This window comes from Geotrypetes seraphini, chromosome 11 (genome assembly GCF_902459505.1).
Source record: "Geotrypetes seraphini chromosome 11, aGeoSer1.1, whole genome shotgun sequence".
NCBI lineage: Eukaryota > Metazoa > Chordata > Amphibia > Gymnophiona > Dermophiidae > Geotrypetes > Geotrypetes seraphini.
Window position 1 is genome coordinate 51,452,076 of NC_047094.1, and position 22,141 is coordinate 51,474,216.

At 42.0% G+C, this 22,141-nt stretch overlaps 1 protein-coding gene across 5 annotated transcripts in view; it reads right to left on the reverse strand.

Moving 5' to 3' along the window:
* TELO2 (telomere maintenance 2) overlaps positions 1-22,141 on the reverse strand; it is a 134,488-nt gene that overhangs the window by 93,675 nt on the left and 18,672 nt on the right. For all 5 annotated transcript variants that reach the window (XM_033914598.1, XM_033914597.1, XM_033914594.1 and 2 more), the window contains 3 exons: positions 18,460-18,562; positions 17,741-17,809; positions 10,132-10,273 (listed from right to left, as the gene is read on the reverse strand). In XM_033914598.1, coding sequence (XP_033770489.1) covers positions 10,132-10,273; positions 17,741-17,809; positions 18,460-18,562 — 314 coding nt within the window. The remainder of the gene's footprint in view (positions 1-10,131; positions 10,274-17,740; positions 17,810-18,459; positions 18,563-22,141) is intronic.

The window sequence follows — 22,141 nt, forward strand, 5'->3', positions numbered from 1 at the left end:
GGGAGGTCCTGTTCCTCCAAAAATTCTTTGGAATACCGAGAGCCTACCATGAGGTCAATCCCCAGGGCTTGGGCCATGTCCTGAACGAAGGATGAAAATGAGGACGGCCTAGCCTGGGGGGACGGGGTTCTCGACCGCCCCACCGAGGAGAGGGGGGAGGCCTCATGGGAATAATGAGGATCCCTAACCGATCCCGAATCCCAGGATCCCCTCTCGAGGGCCCTCGAGGGGGAAGGGGAAGTTATCCTCCTCGCAGAACCCTTGGGTGAGGATCCCGGGGTTCGTGGGACACTCTCCCGTTTCCTCGGCGAGGCGGCCCGGGAAGACTTCCCATGAGGTGAGCGGAGGAGCCTCGGGTTGTCGAGGCGCAACTCCGACACCTGCAGCGCCTCGCCCCCGAACGACGAGGAACGGTCGCGCCGAGGCGAGCCTCGGGGCCGCTTAGACTTCCTCAATCGACGCCCCGTCCGAGGTCGCGTCGAGGGCGAGGCGTGTCTGGAAGACCCGGAGGAAGAGGAGGAAAGACGGCGCACTCTGCGCAACTTTTCTTTGGGCCTTACACTCCGCTCAGGGGGTTCTCCCGAGGTCGAGGTCCGGGGCGGGGCCGAGACCGAGGCGAACAGGGCCACCGTACCCGAGGCCGAGGTCGCCGAGGCCGGGGCTTCCGAGGGAGCCCAGGCCGGGGCCTCCGAGACCGAAGGCGCCCCGGCCGAGGTCGAGGCCGCCGGAACCGCAGCACGCTGCAACACTTCCAGGGCTCCCGACAGCTCAGATGAGATCAGAGCTCGGAGGAGATCCTGGAAGGCCGGAATCCCCACGAAGGTGGGGAGTTCCGAGTCCGGGGCACACTCCCTGGAGGGCGACCTCGGTTTCGAGTATTCCCTCGGGGTGTGCGGAGTCGAGGTCCGATGCGGGGCCGGGGTCGACCCACCCGCCTTGGCCTGACTCGAGGATGGCTTCTTTGCTGAAGGGGATGGAACAGAGGACTTACCCGAAGCTTGCTTCACTGACGACGCCTTCGAGGAAGAGGGCCGAGGCGAGGCCGAGGCCCCCGAGGACGCCGAGGCCGAGGTCAAGGCCGGGGCCGAAGCCGAGGCCGACGTCGAGGCCTTAGGCGGTGCGTCGGCGGCGAACAATTCAGCCATTCTTGCCTTACGGCGACGGAGGGCCCTGTTTTGGAAGGTAGCACAGCGATCACACGAGTCTGTCGGATGTTCGGGCCCAAGACAGACAATGCACCACCGGTGAGGGTCAGTGATGGAAAGCAACCTCTCGCACCGGCTGCACTTTTTGAATCCCGTAACAGGACGGGACATCCACGAAGAAAAAGAAGAAGGCCGGGAACGTACCGACGTCCCGCGGCCACGGATTCCGGGAGCCCCCGGAGCCCGATGAAAAACGAAAGACTTTTTTTTTTTTTTTTTTTTTGAAGGGAAACGAAAAGAAAAACAGCACCGCGAACTAATTCGAAGGAAAACAAACTAAACGCGGCAGCTAGAAGGCAAAAACACTGGAGCTCAGATCCACAGGGCTTTCTTGCTCCGCGGAAAAATTTGAACTGAGGACCACGAGGTGGGATGCGCCCTCTAGTGGGCGAGAAGGCACGCACATGCGTGGTGCAGTGTGAAAACTTGAAACTTTAATCAAGTTTGCTTGAAAAGCTGTCCGCGCCGGGGCTCCGTAGATGACGTCACCCACATGTGAGAATATCATGCCTGCTTGTCCTGGGATAATAAAATAAAATGTATAGCAATTAAATAATATGCCAATACCAGAAAGTCAAGCCTCCTCATTAATTATTACATTATTTTTATTGATTTATAGTCTGCCAAAGCCTTTTGGTTCTAGGCGGATTATAAAAAATAAAAACTAGTCATTTCCAGGAATTATAATAATACAGACAGTCCCATTTTATATAAAAGGTGTGCTCAAATAAATAAGGCAGATAAAGATAATTTAGTCTGCCCAGTTTTACAATTCCACATGGCTAAGGATATATGCCAACAGCCAGTCATAGAATCTTCACCCCAAGTTAATGTTTCTCTTCTTCCTCATTGGTTTTCTATCTTCCTGGGTAAATGAGCCTGCAGCTTCCCATATTTAATCTAGACTTGCCCATTTACCATGTCTTTGCAATAATCTGTGAAACTAAAAAGTGTCTCATAAATATCACCTGTACAAAACTAGGTCCAAAAAATGTGACTTCAAAAAAAATCACTTTCTCTAGAAAAAGGCAGCATGAACAGGCCACAACTCTCCAGAAATTAACTGGAATGAGGAGCAGCCAGCACAGTTTCAGCAAAGGCAGATCTTGCCTGACAAACTTGCTGCACTTCTTTGAGGGAGTAAAGGCGGATAGACAAGGGCAACCCGTTCGACATTGTATATCTGGATTTTCAGAAGGCGTTCGACAAGGTTCCACGTGAACGACTACTTCGGAAAATTGCGAGCCATGGAATCGAGGGTGAAATACTCACGTGGATTAAAAACTGGTTGGAGCATAGGAAACAGAGAGCGGGAGTAAATAGACAATACTCGGACTGGAAGAGTATCACCAGCGGGGTGCCGCAGGGCTCAGTGCTTGGACCCGTGCTCTTCAACATTCTTTATAAACGATCTGGATATTGGTACGACGAGTGAGGTGATTAAATTTTCAGACGATACAAAGTTATTCAGAGTAGTGAAGACACAGGGGGATTGCGAAGATCTACAAAATGACATAATCAAGCTTGAGAAATGGGCAGCGACATGGCAAATGAGGTTCAATGTGGATAAGTGTAAAGTGATGCATGTCAGTATAAAAAATCTCAAACACGAGTACAGGATGTCCGGGGCGGTACTTGGCGAGACCTCCCAGGAAAGGGACTTGGGAGTTCTGACAGACAGGTCAATGAAGCCGTCTGCATAATGTGTGGCGGCGGCGAAAAGGGCGAACAGAATGCTAGGAATGATAAAGAAGGGGATCACGAACAGATCGGAGAAGGTTATCATGCCGCTGTACCGGGCCATGGTGCGTCCTCACCTGGAGTACTGCGTACAGCACTGGTCTCCGTACATGAAGAAAGACACGGTACTACTCGAGAGGGTCCAGAGAAGGACGACTAAGATGGTTATGGGGTTGGAGGAGCTACCGTACAGCGGAGATTGAGAGGGGACATGATCGAAACATTCAAGGTACTGAAGAGAATAGACTTAGTAGATAAGGACAGGTTGTTCACCCTCTCCAAGGTAGGGAGAATGAGAGGGCACTCTTTAAAGTTGAAAGGGGATAGATCCTGTACAAACGTAAGGAAGTTCTTCTTCACCCAGAGTGGTGGAAAACTGGAATGCTCTCCCGGAGGCTGTCATAGGGGAAAACACCCTCCAGGGATTCAAGACTAAGTTAGACAAGTTCCTACTGAACAAGGACGTACCTTGGTAGGGCTAGTCTCAGTTACGGCGCTGGTCTTTGACCAAAAGAGCCGCCGTGTGAGCGGACTGCTGGGCATGATGGACCACTGGTCTGACCCAGCAGCGGCAACTCTTATGTTCTTATGATGGTGGCCAGATAATTTATGTCCAGTATATGACCAGAGGCCTTCCTAGTTTAGTAGATGTTCAGATTATTACAAAAAATGTGACTTCAAAAAGCACCTGCTTGACCACATGCAAAGGCATTTAAATAAAGCGACCTCTGCATGTGGTCAAGAGAACTAGAGCAAGTGGGGGAGGGGTATTTTTTGAGCAAGTGTTTTTTAAAGTCAATGTTAGCTTTCTCCCTTCCAAGATGAACAAATGCAGAAGCCCCTCTAGACCCCTCTAGGTTAAGGGAACTTCCCCATACTGAATCTCCATCCAAGAATTCACCATCCCTGTGGCTGATCATACTCTTAACTCCTTTGGTAAATGGCCCTTCATGATATAAGCCAATTAAGTACACTCTTTTAATCTACAAAGCAATAGTGGCCTTGGAAATTGCTAAATCTTCATAATTTCTCCAAAGAAAATAAAAATGTTTATCTGACTTTGTAAATTCATTTGTAACCTCTACATCTTGCCTATATCAAGGAGCTTCAAAAATCAAAATTCATCAATGCACTCTTCTCCTTTATATTTAGGCAATTCTAACAAAATGATTCACATGAAAATAAGAGCTTCCATGATTAAAAAAAAGGAGGGAAGAAATGATAAAGACAAACTCTAGCTTCTGTAAATTAAAAAAAACCGCCAATTTTGATCTTGGGATTTAACCAAATCGTTTGAATTGTTGATTTATTTATTGGAATAGGAGTTAGATTACTTATATACCTTAAAGTTTTCCAGATATCCACAAATATTTTACGCTCTTTATATAACCTTGGCATTTTGATACTAACTACATGACCAAGACGCAAGGGAAACATAAGTCTCCATTCTAGCCAGAACCAATCTGGTATATTATCAGTGGGCTCTGGGAGGATCCAATACATACCTTCTTAAAATACACAAGCAGGAGGATAAGATCCGAGGATAATTATATCCATTATAATTCCATTTAACTAAATGCTGTCCTGAAGAAGCTCTTGGCATTTCAATTAGAGCGAAACGGAGATCTTCCGTCGGGATGAAAGCCGGGCATAACATTTAACCCAAGCTAAATACCATACAGTAAACAGCATTAGTCAATAAGTGAATGATTTTGTAATTTAAAAAATAGCTCACAGAAAAAATAAGACAATTATCAATGATAGCTCAGTTATAAGCTTAGCAACTATGACAAGCTCTGATTGCTAGCTTTAGGCACTTGAGATATAAAGTCTTCGTCTCTAAGGGTGAGCAAACTGAGTTTCCTTTTGTTCTACTGTTGGCCTTTTCTAGGGTTTTTGACTAATAATACTATTTATTGATTTGGGCTCTAACCACTACGCCACACTCTCCTCTTATGTTCTTAAGCTTCACAATGGGGGCACCCCCCCTCAGTACCAATGTCCCGTTGACAGCAGATTGCACAACCTAATCAACTAATACTCCGGATTCTATGTGGTAATACACAAATTCAGGAGAAAATAGGACCCCCTTCAGGGACCCAATCTCTCTAACTACAGCTCCCAAGGCACTACCGAGGATGCCAGATGGATTGCACAAGATGTGTTTCCCCCAAAATCTACCTGAGCCTCCACTCAGGAATAAGGAGATGTAGCTAAATCTATAATGGCCACTATTCCCGTGCTCTTAGGGGAAGGAAAGCAGATCTGTGAAGAAATGATGTCAGCAGCTGCAGCAGAAGAAAGAGAGGCCTCTGAAGCTAAATGGTGGCTCCTAAACAATAAACTTTGTCATCAAACCAAACGGCTGAAAGACAGCAGAATCAGCTGCAATGTCCTGAATGGTTCCCATGGTTTCTACAGCGGAAGAATCTTTTCGCCCACTCAGAAACTTACTCAATGCTGAATAAAGAACAGTTGCAGCTACAGTAGTGTTCCTGCACAAACCAAACACCTAGCACTGCAGGCATCAATGCTACATTGGCATGAACAAGCTAGCAGCTCAAAAGATATGAGCCCCGACGCTTAAGAACTGCTCAAAAATTACAATTCACTGCCTTCAAAAAAGTTGCTGCTACCAACCAGAAAAAGACCCCTCTGAATAGCTGACTGAGCTTCCTGAAGAAAAGTTTGAGTAAGAAGGCATTTAAAATTATTTTCTTCCATGCTTTATTTCCCCCCAAATATAAAGTTCCAGAAGAAGAGGAGGCCAGAGAGGGGAAATGCAGGGAATCCCAAACTCCACGCCTCAGAGACAAGAAAAAAAAGCCCCAGAGGAAATGCAGGGACTCCCAAACTCCACGCCTCAGAGACAAGAAAAAAAAAACCCCAGACCATTTAAGATCAGAAGACAAAGCCCTATTAACAGTCCCTTCTTTAAAAGTTATATACTCTAGGAGAGAAATTATTTTTTCTGTTTCGGCCTCCCACATCTGGAACTTACTGCCACTTAATCTAAGAGAAGAAAAACTATTGAACAAATTTAAAAGTCTTCTAAAGAGCTGGCTTTTTAAAGACGCTTTTTACTAGATCAGTCTTACTATATTTTAGGATAGGATAATGAGGTTCACTATATCTTAGGATAGGACAAGGAGGTTCAATGTAATATGAGGGTATTTGTCTCCCATCCTGTATGTTCTAAACCTATACCCGATTTTATTTTTGGTTTTATTTTATTTTTTTAATATTGTAATTTAAAATACCCTCTTCCCTAATGTTTTAATGTTAATTAGCAGTATATGTGATATTTGTGGATTTTATTATTTTATATTTTTATCTGATGTAAATCGCATTGAATTGAGATTTTGCGATCTAATCAAAGAATTTATTAAACTTGAAACTTGACCCCTTTTGAGAACCCCTTCAAGCAGAGTCTAAAGAGGGATTCTGAAACTTTCGCCCTGCTTTCAGCTGAAAACTCACGTCTCCTATTGAGACAGGAGTAAGACAGTCCAGAATGCCTGCACAGAATGCTTTTCAACCTTCAGCTGAAGGACTCTATAAGGCAGAATTCAGATTTGAATGACACGGTCTCCCATCTTACATTACATTAGTGATTTCTATTCCGCCATTACCTTACATAAGGAGTTATTTGGACATTTAGGAATACATAAGGAGTTATCTGGACATTTCTCATGGTATTATGGAGTGGAGAGGGTTGCTATTGGGGATTGAGATGATTCTTGCTGTGTTAGTTTATCTTTAAGGAATTCTTGAATAGCAGGGTTTTATTTCTTTTCTGAAGGTTTTGTAGTCTGGGGTCGTAATCAGTAAATCGGAGAATTGTTAGTCTAGTTTTACTGCTTGAATGGCCAGGAGGCCATTGTACATTTTTTTCGTTTGACGTTTCTGATTGGAGGGTGCATGAATGGAGTGTGGGTTCTCCTATGTCTGGTTGTGGTTGTTTAGATTAGTCAGTTGTTCAAGTAGGCTGGGCAGTCTCCATTTATGGTCTTAAATAGTAGACAGTAGAATTTGAATAGTATTCTTGCTTGTATTGGGAGCCAGTGTGAATCAAAGTAAGCCGCTGTGATGTGGTCGTATTTCCTCAGTGAGTACATAAGTCTAAGAGCTGTGTTTTGTACTGTTTGTAGTTGTTTTATCATGGTTGCAGGACAGGGGAGATAGAGGATATTTCAGTAGTCTAGAAGACCTAGGAATAGGGACTGGACCACAAGCTGGAATTGTTTTCTGTCGAAGAATTTTCGAACTTGCCTTAGATTTCTCATGACTGCGAATGATTTCTGTATTGCTTTGTTGATTTGTGGTTGCATGGTACAGCCTCTGTCTATCAGCATTCCCAGAAGTTTTAGAGTGGGTTGAATGGGGTATGTAATTGAGTTTATTACTAGGTTTGTTATGGTAGGGGTTTTGTTATTTTCGAGGAGGATGAATTTTGTTTTGTCAGGATTCAGTTTCAGTTTGTGCTCTTTCATCCATGTTGCTACTGTTTCTAGTGTTCTGTGTAGTGTGTCTGTCATGAAGGGCGCTGGTTGATCAAAAGGAAGGAGAATGGTGATGTCATCTGTATAGGTTAGGCCTAATTTGTCTAGGCAGGTGCAGGATGCAATGTAGAGGTTGAAGAGTGTGGGAAATAAAGGTGATTCTTCGGATACACCGCAGGGGTTGGACCATGTTTCTGATTTTTCTTTGACTTTACTCTGTAAGTCCTGGATTGTAGGAATTCTTGAAACCATGTGTGTACCTTACCTGTGATTCCTATTGAATCTAGTATTTGTAGTAGGATGTCATGGTCTACCAGGTCAAAAGCTGCGGTGAGATCTAGTTGTATAATCAGCATTTTTCTGCCTGTGCTGAGGTGTTGTCTAGCTATGTCCAGGAGGGATCCCAGTAGTGTCTCTGTGCTGTAATTGGTTCTGAAACCAGACTGTTTAGTGTGGAGTAAGTTGTGGTTTTCTAGGTAGTTGGTGAGAAGTTTAGCTACGAGGCCTTCCATGAGCTTGACATAAAGTGGTATTGAGGCTATGGGTCTGTTGTTGGATGGTTGATCTGTTGCTCCTTTGGGGTCTTTTAGGATCGGGGAAATGATGATTTCGCTGAGGTCTTGTGGGAAAAGGTCATCTGTGAGCAAGGTTTGTACTCATTGTAAGAGGAGGGTGCGGAATAAAGTACTGGAGGTTTTTAACAGGTATGGTGGGCAGTGGTTGAAGTCACAAGCTGCGTGGCTGTATTTTTTATAGAGTTTGTTAAGGTCTGACCATTGTATAGTGGAGAAGTGGGACCAGATTCTGTCTGCTGCAACCGATTCTTTTTCTGTAGGGGGCAATGTGATCTCTTCTAGGTGAGTAGGGGTGCTAATAGTCCTGGCAGTTGTGATTTTGTTTTTGAAGTATTCAGCTAATAGGGTGGCTGAGGGTGGAGGGCAACAAAACAAAGGAGAAAGTCCAACTTTGTCTGCAGAGAAAACCAAGCAGGAGAAACAAACAAAACTGCAGACTGTGTACAAGATGCAGGCAAAAATTTATTGTACCAAAATTAAAATGCAAATAAGTAAAATAAAACCCTTGATTGGTAAAAGGGTTTTATTTTACTTATTTGCATTTTAATTTTGGTACAATAAATTTTCGCCTGCATCTTGTACACAGTCTGCAGTTTTGTTTGTTTCTCCTGCGGGGTGTCGCTATTGGCCAGGTAGGGTTTGGTGTCTGTGAGTTCTTTTAGTAATTGGAATAGTTTTTTTAGTGTCTTGGGAATCTCTGCCTATTTGGTTAGAGTAGTGCGTCTTTCTTTTTTCTTTCAGTTATAGTTTGTATTGTTGGTTTAGTTTTCTCCATGCTGGTTGACAGATATAACCCATTGGTTCTGGACTTGCCTAGTAAATACAATAAGGAAATTTCATCTTGTAGCCAGGATATATCCTTAATACTGTAGACCAAAGTAAATGGGCAAATTGGAATAGCCAGTTGGTCTTTACCTGCACCATCAATTTAGTATGCTACTAAGCTGCCAAGTTATAAATTAAATGTAATAAATTCACATCTCTTCTGCTCTTGTGCAGAAACAGTACTATTGTCCCACGGAATTAACAGCAAAGGAGGCAGAACAATATGGTTTAAACATAAGAACATAAGCAGTGCCTCTGCTGGATCAGACCAGAGGTCCATCATGCCCAGCAGTCCGCTCACGTGGCTGCCCATCAGGTCCAGACCTGTTACGTAACCCTCTATCTATACCCTTCTATCCCCTTTTCCTTCAGAAAGTTGTCCAATCCTTTTTTGAACTCCAATACCGTGCCCTGTCCTATCACACTCTCTGGAAGTGCATTCCAGGTGTCCACCACCCGTTGGATGAAGAAGAACTTCCTAGAATTGGTTCTGAATCTGTCCCCTCTCAATTTTTCCGAATGCCCTCTCATTCTTGTAGTTTTCGAAAGTTTGAAGAATCTGTCCCGTTCCACTTTCTCTATGCCCTTCATGATCTTATAAGTCTCAATCATATCCCCTCTAAGTCTCCGCTTTTCCAGGGAAAAGAGCCCCGGTTTCTCCAGTCTTTCAGCATATGAAAGGTTTTCCATACCTTTTATCAAACGTGTCGCTCTCTTCTGAACCCTCTCGAGTATCGCCATATCCTTCTTTAGGTACGGCGACCAATATTGGACCCAGTACTCCAGATGCGGGCGCACCATCACCCGATATAACGGCAGGATAACTTCTTTCGTTCTGGTTGTAATACCCTTCTTGAATATACCTAGCATTCTATTCGCTTTCTTAGTGGCCGCTGCGCACTGTGCCGACGGCTTCATTGTCTTGTCCACTAATACCCACAAGTCCCTTTCTTGGGTGCTCTCATTCAATAACAGCCCTCCCATCATGTAGCTGAACCTCGGGTTTCCCACGTGCAAGACCTTACATTTCTCTACATTGAACTTCATCTGCCATCTTAGTATATTTTAACCTCATTACATTAACACTGTGGTCAATCAAAGCCAGCACAGTGGTTAGTGTGCAACTACAACAGACCCTAGCGGTAAAACAGTTATTGCATTCCAGTAAGAGAAAGACATTATTTTTTAAAATCAAAATGTTGCAAATATGTTGAAAGGCAAAATTTGCAACAGAGGTCTATCAACAATTAGAGCAGCATGCAGATATGTCTTGTTCATCTTTACCTTGCCTGTGACTCTCTAGCTCTGCTTCCTTCAGATGGCAGAGACAAATAAGGATTGCCTTGCTTATGTACAGCTGCTGCTCAATGGGCGAGTGCTTCACTGCGCTGCTGCTGCCCCAAGTCTCCAGGAGCTCCTTTAGCACCTGCCCCACCAAACAGAAAATTACAGGTTCAATTCTTCACAGCAGAGAGTGCATCTAGCGTGCATAGGCATATATCAAGCTTTTGTGTACCGGAAGATTTGCATATCACACTTTAATATCAGACTTTCAAGAGTAGCATTTTCAGTCTCATTTGACATGAAGTTCAAAACAATAATTTTCCGCTAGTGCTAAGCAGCTTATAATCTCAGACACAAATCCAGTATCCCACTATACTCTCTTTTCTGTTTAAGTTGTTAGATCATTCAGATCAGAAACATTTAAACAGAATTGGGACTTCTAGGTGACATCATCAGAAGGTGGACCTGGACTGGCCACTGCAGAAACAGGATACTGGGCTAGATGGACCACTCGTCTGCAGTATGGCTATTCTTATGTTCTTATTTAAAGACCTGTAGAGCACTGTAATCCCCACTCCAGTATAACTAGTATGTATGCTCTATCACAGAGCAACTCTCAGAAAAAAACCTAAGTGAAGTGAAAAAGGCTCAGAAGGCACATAGAACCATTTTTAATGTATCCGATGAACCAAGCTGAGATTCTCTAGCTTTACTTCATACTATTAATCATAGGCAAGAAAACCTTCACCATGCTTATTCAAACCAGCAGACAAAAATAACAGTCATGAACAGTACTTATATGCCTTAAACTTATATCTCACTCTGCACCTTGTGACCCTGGGCAGCTCTGCATTCCTCACTTGTTTTGTAAACTCTAGCATGCTTGGTTATTTGCACTTTTTCTGCCAAATCATGCCCCCTTTTCATTACTTTATGCACCTATGTGACATAGATCTGATGTCCTCAGTTCACATCCATTAAGCTCAAATTTTATATCTTAGATTACCCCTCGTCACACCTTTGCGGCTATTCATTCACTACGAACTTACCATCATACAGCAATATTTTTGTCTCCTAGTGGGTGATATATTCCCATTTGGACCCATTTTATCCCATTTGGACCCATTTTATTTAACTTTTTCATGTATTTTTATGCCAATGCCATTTTAACTTTTTAAGACACTTCTGCATTTTTGATATTTGTTTGAATTAAAATATTAATTTAATGTTGTCCATAAATATTTTAATGTTTAAATTAAATTTTATGTTTCATATTATATATTCATTAATGTATTTTATTGTTTAAATACTATGTGGGCTTCCATTTGCTATGTGATGTTAATTTGTTTTCATTTTTATATATCAGTTTTTTCCTTTAATGCTGTTTGTTGCAAAACCTTATCTACCACGGTATGTCCAATCTACTTCTTTCTTGGCTCCACTTTTTTTCACACATTGTACTTTATTAGTGTCACTTAATTCCTTTCCCATCACTTTTAAAAGTATAAGTTTATATACATACTTTGTTCACTTTCTCTCCTTTTCCTTTACAACATCATTCTTTTTCCTCGTTTTCCTGTCTTCGATCACCATTTCACAATTCTTTTTGAAGATATATATATTTAGCACTTTTATGACAAAAATGCTCACCTATTCACTATTAATTTTTCACATTTTATTGTTTGTATTATGCACACTATCACCTGTCTCATTCATTAAGATATTTTCTAAGTTTTATTTACACTCAATGTTTATGTTTATTAGGACCCCTGAGGAAGGTTTGTTGTCCGAAACACGGACCGTGTCGGGTCCCTCGGTTGGTAATAAGGTTGTATATACCATTAGAGTTTGAAATAAACAGTGCCTGCATCTTGTACATAGTCTACAGTTGTTTTTGGTTTTTGCTTTTCACTTGGTTTTGCTGCAGTTCCTGTTGGATTTTTCTCTTGTTTGCAAGTCACTTAATCCACCAAACAAACCAAAAACAAATTGCAGACTGAACGGTAGAAACAATATGTCCTATACAATAACCTCGCAAATTCATGAATCGTGGACTCAGTAATTTGCAGTATTTTCTGACTACCACTTTCTTGTACTAAAGTCATGGGTACACCAATCAGGAGCTATCCTCTCTTCTTACCTACTTCTATAAATCTATTGGAGTTCCGTTCCTTCCCTAACCATGTAAACCGTGTCGAGCTCCACCTGTGGAGATGTTGCGGTATATAAACCCAAGATTTAGTTTAGTTTAGTTTAGTTTAGGAGCTGCTTTGATATGCTATCTGGCATGTCAAAGCAGCTCCTGATTAGTGTAGCCTGACTTTAGTAACAGGAAGAGGCAGTCGGAGTATACCGTGAATGATTTTCTGCACCCACCAGTGCCCCAGCTGCCCTCTCCTGCCTCTTGACAGGCGAAAAAATGTATTCACGGTTTCTCGAAATTCATGGGAGTTCCTAGAACTGAATCCCCACAAATTTCAGGAGAGTACTGTAATCCAAAAAATGCTCAATCAAAATAAAATGGGGTTTTTTTGGTTGGATTTTTTTCTGGATTACAAGTCCATATTATCATTTACCTCATTAGCTGCCTTTGGAGGCAAGAGTATTATTCAAATTTTCCTGTATGTGCTTTAAGCTGATATCGGGATTGTCTCCAGCTTACCTTTTTCCTCATTTTGTGTTGCATAGACCATCAAGAGAAACTAGAAACTTCTACTTATTTGCTTATCCAAAAATTAATGGGTATAGGTATAAGACCTTCTTAGATAGAACCCTAGCATTTCAAGCTGGTAGGCAACAATCTTGGTTAGGTAAATGTATTCAGCAAGCTATGCTATCCTATTGCTGTTTTTGAAAATTAAGACCACTTTGTTTGATAAGTTTATTACTTAATGAGAGTTTTATTATTGAAATTCTACTTTACAAATATTTTTATTTTTTTACTGTATTATTGTATTTCGCTGATTATCCAGCTCTTTTTAGTGTAAACCGCTTAGAACTTTTGGTTATGGCAGTATAAAAGAATAAAGTTATTATTATTATCAGACCTTGGAATGAAAGTGGAGAAAGTGGAACAAACAATGTCAGGGCATGTGGAAGTTGGAAGCACACACATAAAAGGGCTATAGCAAACATGAAAGATTTTGAAAATAACTCCAGGTGGAATAATTAGCCAATTCATAGGGTCCCAAAATGCAAAGCGGTTTTGCTGGCCAGAAAGGAAGGGGATTCTGCAGCGCACATCGGGCCCTGGCTGCAGAAAGAAAGAAAAAGTGCCTCAGGACAGAATAGCCTGCTTCAAAAAGCCAAAATAACAAAGCTAAGTGCTATACTATAAACAGCACCTTTTAGTGCGGTTTATGAAGTAATACTTAGTGCCAGTTTTTTCGGCACCATTTATAGAATCTAGTCCGAAGTGGGTTTTGTCCCAGGTCATACTGTAAAGATAAATATTAGAAAAAGTCTAGTAGTTATTACTAGAGTACATGCTACCTTGGTGAGCTTTGATATAGTTAGTTTGTCATGGGATTATTGTTGGTATGTCCAGAAATTTGGCTTTGAAGGGTGAATTTCACAATGGATTCATTTCACAATAGATTTGGGTCCTCTATACAAGGTCTATAACATAGATGTTCACAAATAGTACAGTACCAGTGCTCTGCATTCTAGAAAAGGGAACAAAGGCAAGGATAACTGGTTGCCTGCATTTTTTAAGCTCTGTATAGATCCCCTGACACGTAAACTAATGTAGGACATAAAAGTGGAAGGGATGAAACTGGGGAAGCATGAACTTAGAACTGCACTATTTGCAGATGATCTATAGGTTTCAAGTTTCAAGTTTATTTAAAATATTTGATATAATCGCAAAATCCAAATCCAGTGCGATTTACATTAGTTAAAATTTAAGTTAAAAACAAAAAAAATCCAACAAACAGGACAGTAAAAACTAATTATAAAAGATTTGATAAGGGAGGCAGGAAAAATGGCTTAAATACAATTTAAAAAAGAAAAAACAAAGGGATGGGTAAATTAAACAAAAAGTTGGGGAACGTTACCCGCTTAATTTTTACTTGACAGTGTTCCTTGTCCAATATAAAGGTGTAAAATTTTGAGTACATCAGTTGAATGCGTCCTTGAACAGCCAACTTTTTAGGAGACTTTTGAACTTATTGAGTAATTTTTCTTCTCTTATGTTGAATGGAAGCTCGTTCCAAATTTGTGGGGCTGTAACAGAAAAGATCATATCCCTCCTTGAATAAATTAATTTTAACGAAGGGATTACTAAAAGAGATTTTTCTTCCGATCTTAAGGATTTCGCAGAGGTATATGGTATTAGAAATCTTTCTAAGAATGTAGGTGCTTTGTTTACTAATATTTTATGTGTGAGTAATGCAAATTTATATGTGATTCTATGATTTACTGGCAACCAATGATTTTCCTTAAGAAGTGGAGTTACATGATCAAATTTTTTTCTTTTCGTAATTATTTTTATTGCAGTATTTTGAAGAATTTGCAGAATTTGTATTTCTTTTAAAGTAGTACCCCTTGTACAGTGCGTTACAATAGTCTATTTTAGATATGACTAGTGAATGTATTAGAATGTTCAGTGATGATGTGTCAAGAAAAGCAGATAGTAATTTGATTAGTCTTAACCTATCGAAGCAAGCTCTTACCAGTGAGCTGATTTGATCATGGTAACTAAGCTTTTGATCTAATAGGTAGCAACCCAAAGGAGTTCCTACCTCAGATATGGAGACATCTTAGGGCAGTGTATCGCAAACTGTGTGCCATGGCACACTAATGCCCAAGGAGGAGCGGCACCGGCTGTCTGCTTAAAGGAGGACATGCCTCTTATGGCAAGAGGCACATCCTATAGAGGCAGTCAGCCAGCGCCTCTCCAGTTCCCCGCCCCCCCCCCCCCACCTACCCCACTGGCGGTAATAGGAGGCTCAGGGCTGTGACTGGAGCACATCTGCGCATGCGTTGACGTGATGACATCACACATGCAAGTGACATCACTGCATCAACATCCATGTACTTCCAAATGCCCTCCAGCCATGGCCTCTTGTTCAGTGTGCTGTGGTTTCAAAAGGTTTGCGGCACACTGTCTTAGGGGGAATTTGCCACCTTCAAAGATCTGAGGGTGACCTACAGGAAGTTCCTAGCACTGGAATTGCAGACAGGCCTTGCAAAAAGATGACCTAGAGGGTCCTTGCACTATATGGAATTGGTAATGCCAGAGTGTTGTCTCAAGTGTGTAGACAGAATGTCTCCCCAATGCTCCAGGATAAGGGCCTATGATGGCATGCTAAAAGATGTTCTTGTAGAGGCAAGGGCAGTTAAACTGATACTCTTACCTAAGTGGTTGTATTTGTTTTAATATACTGGTAGTGTTGAAAAAGGCAGATACAAAGAAGTAAAATGTGATGTTCCATTAAGTTTTTAGGGGGGGGGAGGAGGAGGTAAAAGATGCAAGTTTCCAAACTGCAAGTACCCAAAGATAAAGGGGAGTTAGATCTTCCACATATCAAGATTTATAATTTGGCCTGTCTCCCACATCAAGCAAGAGATTCAGTGAATAGTACCTCAGAATTTCATGACATGGAGGTAGATGAGCAACTTATAAGACCTTACAGTCTGCCTTATGTACTACAGGCAAAGATCAGGGTGTTACCACAGGGAATGAAAGAAAATATGCTTAAGTCCATGCATTAAGACTGGAGGATTGCTTGGAAGAGATTTGGCCAAGCACCAGATTGTCTTTAGAGGGTAAAGGGGATTTTTCTCAGGTTATGGATTCTACATCTTTGCAAGACTGAAGAAGAAATATAAACTTAATGAAAAGGATCTGTTTCAATACTTCCAGGTGACTCATTATGTGCTAAGTTATAAACTTGTTGAAGAAAACACTTTGAGAACTTTGAGGAATTGAGCATTGTATATTCAGAGGAAAACCTTTAGGTTAGGTATCAAGAAGAGAGAAGATCATAGAGGGTGATTGATTGCAGGAAATACATTTAAAAATGTTGCACTAAATGTGTGCAGCATTGGGTGTCAAAAAAACACACATTAGACCAGATTAAGTGGAGGATCATTGATTCTTTGACAATCCAGGGAGTAGAGGGTAATATGGAAGCTAAATTGAATTACTTGGAACAGAGGTGGATTTACCGCCTCAATACTATTATCCCCTATGGTCTTAATTTGGAATTAGAGTGGCTGTCCCTTATATGACATCTCCCTGGGAGGTTATTCTTACTCTTTCCCTTATCAAATTTATGGGGGTGTTGTTACCAGTTGAAACTAATTCTGTTGAAACTCCCGGCCGGCTGTCAATCCTAGTTTAGTGATGTCAAAATTTGTATGTTGCCGTTTATGGTGTAAGTCCCGCCCATCGGCGTCATTCACAGCTGAGCCGGTGAGTATTTAATGAGAGTAGTAGCACGCCGCGGCCATCTTGTAAAAAAACACTGGGTGGTCACGTTGTGAAGTTCAAGTTAAACCAAGGTAAGAATTAGAATTAAATAGTATTGGTTAAACGTATATAGGAGAGAAGTTCAGCATTACTGAGGTTGATTTTGTGTTTTAGGGATTGTACCCCTGAGGAAAGCCCCCCAAGGGTGAAACATGTTGGCGAACTTGTCCCTTGCTGTCTACCACCTAAGCTAAGTACAACACATTTCTTTAACTTAGAAAAGTTAAATAGATTAGGTTTAACCTAATCTATTTGGAGTTAATATAATGTTTCATAAAGCGACCCGATGAAGATTTGGATGCATAGAGCCAAGTGTTATGAAATTTTATTGAACATTTGGTGGCATTTCAGAGAGCCTAAAGAATTACAAATAGAAGGTATTTCAGGGGTGGCTAAAGATACCCTTCCCTAAAATAAAGCACCAAATGTATGTGCATTCAAAATGGGCGTACAGGGCCAAAGTTATAGATTCAGAGGAATGTAAAAAAATGTCATCATCCTGAGGAGACTACATGTACTATATCTGGAATTGCCTGCAAAATGTGACTTTTTGAATGAGTGCATTTCACCAACCTTATATGGTACAGGTTTGAGCACAAGACTGAGGTGTATCTCTTGAACCTCCCTAGATTCTAATGCCCTTATTTTATTTATTAGGAAGGCATGTCTAATCAATTTTTTAAAAAAGTATTTTGATATGTTGGATAGAGGACCATCCACCTGCTGTACTGTTATTGCGGAGGGGGTTATGAAATGCATGAATTACTCAAATGGAGGGCAGTCAGCAGTGAGGCAATTTCTAGGAATGAGACCCTTTTTGATGTTTTGATACCACATTTACTCAGCACTTTGACAAACAATTTGATAATATGAGCAGCAATACTGCCCCAGGATACGGGAGGGAGGGGAGATAGGAAAGGGTATGGGTGGGATAAGAGGAAGAAAAGGGATAAAATGTGATTATGAGTATGTTTTATACCTGGTATTACAATGTGATATAGTATGATTTGGAATAATTTGTCCCAATAAGATGACGATTAATATAAACAGAACTGCTTATTTCAAAAGTATGAGTAATGTACAATCTACATAACATACAGAGTTAAATAAACAAAAGCAAAATATTCTATATACCTGTATCAATAAAGGACGTCGACTACTGTCAAGGGCCAGGTATCCCAAAAGGCTTTGTAACACCTCAGTCTGTAATAGAGCCCATAAAATTATAGTTACTGTACTTCAAAAGAGAATGAGATTGGTGGGGATTTGGGAGCAAGAGAAAAGAGCAAACTAGATGCTTCAATTCATCTAGTCAATGTCCATCCAAAAACCTTAAATCCTCCCAGCAGAAATCATTAGTCATCCCTTCCCTTCATGAATTGGTATTGGATATATAATATGCAATACATTTTTCTCAGGTCAGGTACCAGAATTATGGAATAAACTCCTAGAAACATCTTAGGCTTCAGACAATTACAACAATATAGGGCGGACCCAGGAAACATAGACCTAATCACCCTTCAGTGAATTGAAAGTGAAAATGTATCACAGCCCATCCCCCACCTTTTCCTATTAATTATTGCATTGCTTACTTTCTTACTATCCCTGTCTTGTCTAATAGGAGCTCACCTCTAATTTGAGTCTTTAAGCCATCTAAACATACCCTTAATAGATGGGATAGTAAATTCTTTAGTAAACTTGTAAACCACTTCTTGCAAATACATATGGCACAAACATTTTAAATGCTATTTTTACAAGAAAGCATAACAAAGTAGCACCTCTGGGCTTTGGGAAACTAGCTTAAACACATCCTCATTGCAGGGAAAGCCTTCTTTGGGATCTAAGGTTCTTACCTTATATCCATACTGCAGAAGCAGCATTTTCTGTGTCAGCACAAACTGTGCCTTCTTATTTTTCATCACCAAGTTCCCCAATAATCTACTGAGGACAGCAGCCCTAGAAAGTAAAGTTAATAAATAAAAGAATCTAGTTTCATCTATTACTAACCACACAGAACCAAAAAGTAGCATGCTGACCAGGGACAAATTTGATTTTACCTGCTAATTTATTTTCCCTTGAACCCAACCAGACTAGTCCAAAAGTGATAGTTTATACCCATTACCCAGCAGAGAGACACAGAGATTAACAATTCAGCACCACAAGCACCATCAAGCCCAGAAGGCCTAGATGGCCTGCTGTCCTTTGCTCATGTCAGAATCCAGCAACAGCTAAGGTAGAAAAAAGTAACGGGAACAAAAGGCTGCATTAGGGTACCCAGTTCTTCCAATCCAAACTCCTTTCTTCAACTGAAGAACCTCAGAACCTCCAAGTTCTGCTTTGTCACCATGAGGTCCATCGTTGGAATCCTCCAACAGTTGTTTATGTGAGCCAAGACCTCTTTGGACAGCTCTCATTATCCCAGGTCCTAAGTTTGCCTACTTAAGAAGTCTAATGCACATTCTGTTCCCCAGCTATAGGAGCCACTGACAATGCCTCAGGTGAGCTTCAGCCCACAACAAGGCCACCGATTCCTTGGTGTGGCAGAGTCCAGATGGGTTTTCCTGGACCCTGTGTCCACTCACATAAACAGCCTGGACACTCTTGCAGGTATAATAGTTTTGGGTTATATTTTTTGTTTTTTATTAAGTACATACCTAAACCCGTTTCCTCACAGGCTCTCCAGTCCTTTCCAAGGCTCCTTCTCAGCCTACAACTAGGAAAGGTGAAGTCTCTCTCCCTCTCTCTTGGGGATCTCTCTCACAGGACCCTCTGAATGATTCTAGTCTGGGGTAGGAGTACTCTTCGCTGCCTGAGTCCCTCCCCTCTGGCTCAGTACTGAGATCCCTAATGGATCACAACACTGAGCTGCAAAGCTCAGGGCATCCTAGAAAGGCAGCTCCTACAGATTTGTCTACTGCCCCCTGCTGCCCAGGGCTATAACTGCAGCTTCAGTGAGGGAAAATCCCTGAATCTCTCACATACCCTCCCCCCAAAGCTCAAGGCCATTTAAGGTTCCCCCTTTTCAGAGAATCTTTGGGACTGCCCCAGGACCACTATCACATGACCAACTTATCATGCATTCTCCTCCACATCCATACTGAAACAGGGCAAAAGCAGCGCAGCAGCCATTAGGCCCTGTCACACCAATGGCCTTGAAACTCTGGAATATGGCCATCCCGCTTCTTCTTAGGAGCTGAGTCCTCGTACACATGGCCTCTAAGTGGTCTTCACAGCAGATCCTTTTGTCCATTCTAATTAGTCTCACTGGCACCCCCCCCCCCCTCTCTCTACGTGGCACTATCATGTCAAATTGGTTAGTTGATGCCTGAACCATTTGTTGCTGTGGCATCAGCTCTCCCGCCATGGCAGTTAGCCTTTTCTCCCATCTTCTCTCCCATTAATTCTAACCACCCAGATTGTTCTTGTGACTGGCAGGTATCCAGTACAGCCAATTCTTGGTGCTCCTCAATAATCCAATTAAGCTCCTATGCCCTTTCCACTTTCTTCCTGAGCTCTCTTGTTGTTTATTTCTTTCTAAGGTGGAGCTTTCCTCCTTAGACTTTTTGAAAATGAAAAGAAAAATTATGCACTACTACAGTGAGCTCCCAATATCTAAAGATATCTGGATCAGCTTCTCTGTGGCAGAAGCTCCAGTTGCAGGTTTCTTTCAGCATCATATGTGACAGAGACCAGTCCGGGTTTTCCTGGACCCGGTGCCCACTCATACAAACAGCCTGGACACTCTTGCAGGTATAATAGTTTGGGGTTTGTTTGTTTTTAATTAAGTATAGACCTGAGCCTGTTCCCTCACAGGCTCAGGGAAAGCAAAACAGTTTCTTAATTCTTAGGCATTAATTCAGTTCCAAACACTTCAGTCTTCATTTATCATAGGACTTTACTCAATCCCAACACTGAGTTCCCCAATATATTCAATGTATGAGGTTGGCTTACCATAGCCCAGCAGAGACCAGTCAACCCCTAGATATTCTCATACACTCTCCAGTCCTTTCCAAGGCTCCTTCTCAGCCTACAGCTAGGAAAGGTGGAAGTCTCTCTCTCTCCCTTGGAGATCTCTCTGTCTCAGGAACCTCTCTGAATGATTCCAGTCTAGGGTAAAATTTCTCCTCCCTGCCTAAGTCCCTCCCCTCTGACTTAGAAGGCTTTATTCCTTCCCTAATGGATCTCAGTACTAAGTTGCAAAGCTCAGGGCATTCTGGAATAGGTAGTTCCCGCAAATTTGTCTACCATCCCCTGCTGCCTAGGCGTATAACTGCAGCTTCAGTGAGAGAAAATCCCTGAATCTCTCACACTTGGCTAGTAGGAAGTTTTTCATTCCTCCTTGCCAGCTGATGCACACTACCATTAAAAACATACATACCACCTGACACTGCACTGGATTCTGAAATACACACAACACCCTCTGAATCACTCAAGTTTCTAACTAGTTGGCTGACAGGATCTCAGTGGGAGACAACTGGGCCTAACAACAAAACCCCCAACTTGAAAGACTGACATCCATTGTAACTGTAAGCCATTCTGGAGTTTCTACATCCATCCCCTGTTCAGATTGTGATCCAGGAGCTACCATCACATACTGGCTTTTAATTCTAGTGTCCAAGGCAAATGCTTTTTGAAAGTGGTGCTGGACAAACCAGGGAAAGAAGAGGAACAGCTGAAAGGGACACACATGTCCCTGATCCCAGGGCACCAAGTTCAAAGTTGACTCTAATAAACCAATTGTCCAAGTAGGAATGAACTTGAATTCCTTCTGGTGGAGAACCTAGATCACCATGACCATTATTTTGGAAAACATTATCAGAGCCATGGCTAGTCCAAGAGTGAGGGCTTGAAACTAAACATGTCACCTATGAACAGCAAACCTGAGGTACCTCTGGAGAAGTAGCCAGATGGGGATATGCAAGTAGACCTCCACAAGATCCAATACAGTGAGGAATTCCCTAGTATGTACTGCAGTGGTGACTGAGTGAAAAATCTTCATCATGAAGTGCAATATCTTAAGGGACCAATTTAAAATCCTGAATAAGCCCAAAGGACCCCCTCTTTCTTTCGGATCAGAAGGTACCTTAGATGGAATAATGATCTCAAAACTGATCTCCCAGCAGTCATAATTTCTCCAGCATGGCGAACCTGACTGCCTACTTGGCCAGCTCCTGCAGTAAGGTTCCATAAACGCATTTCCTAAAGGGCAGGAGAACACCTCACAACATCCAGCACCCACTGGTTGGAGGTTATCTGGGTCCACTTCCCAGAAAATGCTGATAGTCAACCACATATCCACACCAGAAAGGAGTACACCCCTAATGACTTATTATGGACCGCAGGATGCTCTTGAAGGTTTTTGGAAGGAAGAGAGAGAGAGAGAGAATAATAAAAGTAAAAGAAAGAAAAGAAGGCCAAGAACAGGCAGGATCCCTTCACAGGTAGGTCCACGTGGTTAGGGAAAAGAGCCAAACTCCTCTGGGTATTCCCTACAACTACCTGCAGCTAGTTGCATTCTTTCTTTGGACCTCCCTA